Source organism: Rhagoletis pomonella, unplaced genomic scaffold, assembly GCF_013731165.1.
Source record: "Rhagoletis pomonella isolate Grant_MI unplaced genomic scaffold, Rhpom_1.0 Rhpom_scaffold_00004, whole genome shotgun sequence".
Taxonomy (NCBI): domain Eukaryota; kingdom Metazoa; phylum Arthropoda; class Insecta; order Diptera; family Tephritidae; genus Rhagoletis; species Rhagoletis pomonella.
Window position 1 is genome coordinate 17,200,319 of NW_023458558.1, and position 4,598 is coordinate 17,204,916.

Consider the following 4,598-nt stretch of genomic DNA (forward strand, 5'->3'; position numbering starts at 1 on the left):
CGTGTAATCTACCGCAAACTAACCGGCCAACGCCACTAATAAACGATTTGTGTTGAAAAGGGGCTGCGCCGCTATCCCTTCGGCGGCGTGGTGGTAGACCGACAAATTGTGCAATTTTATCAGATTATGCGTTCGTCCTTCTGTTTCATGTCTCATTTAATGTCCCCTGAGAATATTTGTCAGATTTCGTTTTCACTCAAATAAGAAGAGTAATTTTGCATGTTCAACAGGTGTGGGAATTTTTGTAATTTATTAATTCATGTTTTAATTTCTCACATGCGTCCACTTCCTTTTTGTGAGTGAGTGGGTCAATTCAGAATTATTGCAGGTAAGTTATGTATGTATATCGTATTACATTGAGAAAATCATTGCATTTATAAAGCAAATGTATGTGTTGATTGCTTATACTATGTATGTATGTATATAAATACATATACATAATTGCAAAAACATGTAAATGGATTAATATATTTCGATAAAACTCTTTTAAATGAATGAGCGAATTTCTCAAAATAATCGACCATGGGAAGAGAGAAAGTTACATACATATGTACAGGGATAGGCACTCGAGTGTTATCAATTAATTTTGTCTACTTTGCTGCTTTTTTATTTAAAAACATCAGTTCAAAATGAAAACTTGTCAAATTTAAAAAAAAAAAGTGTACTACTCTGTTGGAATTTTGCATTGAGCAGGGCGTAAAGGTAAATCAACAAATCTACCGCGAAAAGAATCTAAACGATGATTTATTACCTTAGGCACGAAAAAATCCAGTAGAAATTATTGTACGTTTCCAGAAACCGTTTTTTAGATCAAAAAAATCCCAGCGACATTTCTCCGCAACATGGCCACCATACTCGCCGGACTTAAAGTCAATGGACTTTTCCATATGGTTCATTCTCGACGGCAAAGTATCAAATAAACAAGTAAAAAGGTCTAAGTTCTGGCGGAGCCGAACATTAATACCCGGCGCAAGTATTAAATATAGTTTTTCCATCTTTCCGAAAACTACCGCTACATGGCAAGCGGGGCTACAACCAGCCTGAAACCTTATTTCAAACAAAGTTTCGCCTATTCTGTTCATCGATTTTTATTCGATGGATTTTATATAAAAGTCTAATTCATAATTTAATAAACACAATATGTAAACAAAAATCGAGATTTCAAACTTTGTACAAAAATTATAAAAATTCAGCAGGTTTTCGCAACAACAAACAAATTTTTACTGTCATTCTAAGTTTTATATTTTATGCATTTTTTTTTTCATATAACACAGAAACACAATTTTAACTAGGGCTGTGCGATTATTCGATTATTCGAGCAAGTTGGTTAATCAGTTATTCGGTTAATCAATTACTCGAGTAATCAAGATTTTTATTACTCAAAACGATGATTAATCGAGTTACTTGAAATATGATTACTCAAAAAAATTAATTTTGCTCGTTAAAAGAGTTTGCTTTGGAAAATGCTTATTTTCTTTTTTATATTCTGTATATGAAAAAAATATGTATGTAAGTATGTATTTCATTTTAATTTTTGAAAACAGAAACGTTTTTTTCAAAGTATCAAGGAACTTCAACTGCTTTATATGTATGTATGTAAAGAGTACTTTGAAATGTTCATTACTCATTTTATTCATAATGTTGATTAATCATAAAGCAAATTACTCAAATATTTTTGTTTTTGGTTAATCAAAATCTTGATTACTCGAGTAACTGAACTTTTGAGTAATCATAATTTCCAATTAATCGAATAATTGAGTTATTTACTTTATGATTAATTAAAATTTTGAATAATCAATTAATCGCACAGCCCTATAATTTTAACACATAATCAGGGCTGCCACTGACACAAAAGTACTTACCATCCACTTCTGGAAAATATTTACCGATAATTTTTCTTAGTTAATTTTATAAAAACTATAGTTTTGTTCTATTCTTTTAGCTATTTCAATAAAAGTTAAAATTATTTAAGGAACTTTTTATTCAACTAATAATATGGTATTTGAGATCGTATTAATGGCAACTTCTCGGTTTTCTTCAACCAAAAGCGAAAGTGATGAAACTGAAGGCAAACGCGAAGCTTCATCATTTGAAAAAACTTCAACTGGAGTTATTACAGACAAGTGACTCACAAAAGCGCTTGTTGTTTTTTAAAATTCACAGTGGTTTTCAAGTATAAATTTTTTTCTGTATAAGAATATTCTTTGCGCTTTAACCAAACCCATAAAAATCAAGGATTTTCAAATAAAATACTTTAACAAAAATCTTCCAAAATTAGAAAAAATTTATCTTTATACAAAGCCAAAAATTTTCTACCAATTTTGGTAATAATTTACCCAAGTGGCAACCCTGTATATAATAGAACTATTTGTGTTTCATATAAATAATTCAAAAATAAGAAGAGAATGTTAGTCAGCTTTCGGACACGTCAATTCTTGCGCTCAAGTCTGCTCGTTCCAAGGCGAAGGAGCTGAGAAAAGAGGGAAAGAGTACAGATACCTCCTCCATACCGTCAATTCGTTTACTTGTCTCTTTGGATATTTTCGTTGCTTCCCATTTAAAAAATCAAGAACTTGAATTAAATAAAAGTTTACGCGTCTGGAAGCAAATATAAAACAAAAAGAGAATGTGAAAAAATTGCTTTCAAGACCTGACGTGTCTGAAAGGGGACTTTGCAACTACTGTCATTAATAATGTCGTGGTTGCATACAGGGCTGCCAACTATCCTTAGCTATGATGTGCCTTATTGAGGATAAAAAAGTGCCAAAATGTGCCAAATAGAAAAATAAAAGTGCCAAAAAGGTGCCATTCTTTTTAATTCTTCCTATTTAGCATTGAAATTAGAGAAACACAATCCTAAAACAAAAGTCGAATGCCAAAATAAGATAAACCAGTTGCAAACACTATAGAAATTAAAAAGTTTTAGTTGATAAAAAGAAAAACGCCAAGGATTTCACAAAAATGTATTGAAATATTACTATCTTTCAAAAGTGCAATAAAATAAGGCAATAATGGCACGGTTTGAGTAAATTTAGCAGCCCTCGTTGCATATCTAAAATCAAAAAATATATATAAAGCAGCATTTCAAAAAATTACATTTAGCTCAGGTCGAGTCAAATCTCAGCAACGTTGTTAATTATAATTTTTATATTTAAGATACAGAGTTCTTCATGCAATAACCACCTCCAGTGGCGTATCCATGATTTCACAGCTGATACAGGGTACCAGTTCAATTTTTCAGGATTCCAGATGTACTGGGTAAATTTTATAAATAAAATATATTATCTGATTCAATTAATGAGCCTGCCCGGTTTTATACGGCTCTACTTGTGGACTAAATAAAGATCGTCTATTCTAAAAGGGTTTTATAACCGATTACTGTTTATAGACATACAAATGTTTATAAGCCTCTTCTTTTACACTATTTTTTTTTGTCTTCCATTTTATAATTAGAGCACATCCTCTAAAAAATTTTCTTTTATATGTCTATACATTTTCATTCAGAGCGATTAATAAAAACCCCAATCTTCCTGGCGTCGCCACTTTTTTTTACTTTGAGGCACATTAGATGAAATACACTTACGACTCTTTACAAGTCTTAACTTTATACGAGTAAATGTAGCATTTATTAAAAAAAAAATGATAAAAAACAAAGTGCAACAAACAAAATTTGTTTAAGCTTTATCTAACATAACCTACAAAATTTTTACATAATGTTCAGTTGAAAAGGGCTCAAAAAAGGTACCTGCAAAATCCACCCTGGCTTATACATACATACATATGTAAGTTAACAGTAAAAGCTCCAGTTAACACTTGCTAACAGTGGCATGTTAATCATATTGGAAAAGCGCTAAGAGCTTTAAAGCACTTTTTCTTTGTACGTGCAAGCAAACGACAGGTGGTATCAAAACAATGATAATTTCACTTTTATTTCCTTATTCCATCAAAATTGCATATTGCACACTATAAAACTTAAATTACGAGTAAAATTTTCATATAAAAACTTTTATTATTCTCACTAAAGACTGTGAAGTAGGCACTTCAGCGAAGCTAGTCTTTGTTAAATGTTTTTAGATTTTTGGATCTTGCGGTGTCAATTTGACAATTTTCAATGATTCTTCCCACAATTTGCGGCCCTTATCCTCGTCCATAGCCGCTGCACTTAATGTCGACTCCTTACAGTCCATGAAATACTTGCCCGACACATTAGCCACTTCCTCCGAGGTGGCTAAATAAATAGTAGTCTGTGCGCCTGCTTTGGGTGTCTTGAAAAATCCCTTCGTTATAGCCATCATGGGCAGGTTGAGGGGGAACGGCACGTTGCGCCAGATGCCCGAATCAATCATGCCGGGGTGCAAGAAGTTCACCGTCACTCCACTACCCTCCAAGCGTTTAGCCAATTCGCGTGCGAAATAAATGTTGGCGAACTTAGACACATAGTACAGATAGGCAGCTGGGAACGTACCAATCGGGTTGAGTTTGTCCAAATTCACCGAAGCAAAGCGATACAGTTCGGAAGCAACAATAACAATCCGCGATGGCGCGCTGCGTTTCAAAACATCAATTAGCAAATGGGTAAGCAAAAATGGACCATAATG

At 32.8% G+C, this 4,598-nt stretch overlaps 1 protein-coding gene across 1 annotated transcript in view; it reads right to left on the reverse strand.

Annotated features, from left to right (window-relative positions):
- Positions 1–3,902: 3,902 nt before the first annotated feature.
- Positions 3,903–4,598, reverse strand: part of LOC118737138 (retinol dehydrogenase 14) — a 5,543-nt gene continuing 4,847 nt past the window's right edge. The window contains exon 3 of the mRNA XM_036467454.1: positions 3,903–4,591. Within this exon, the coding sequence (XP_036323347.1) occupies positions 4,071–4,591 (521 nt within the window). The 3' untranslated portion in view covers positions 3,903–4,070. The remainder of the gene's footprint in view (positions 4,592–4,598) is intronic.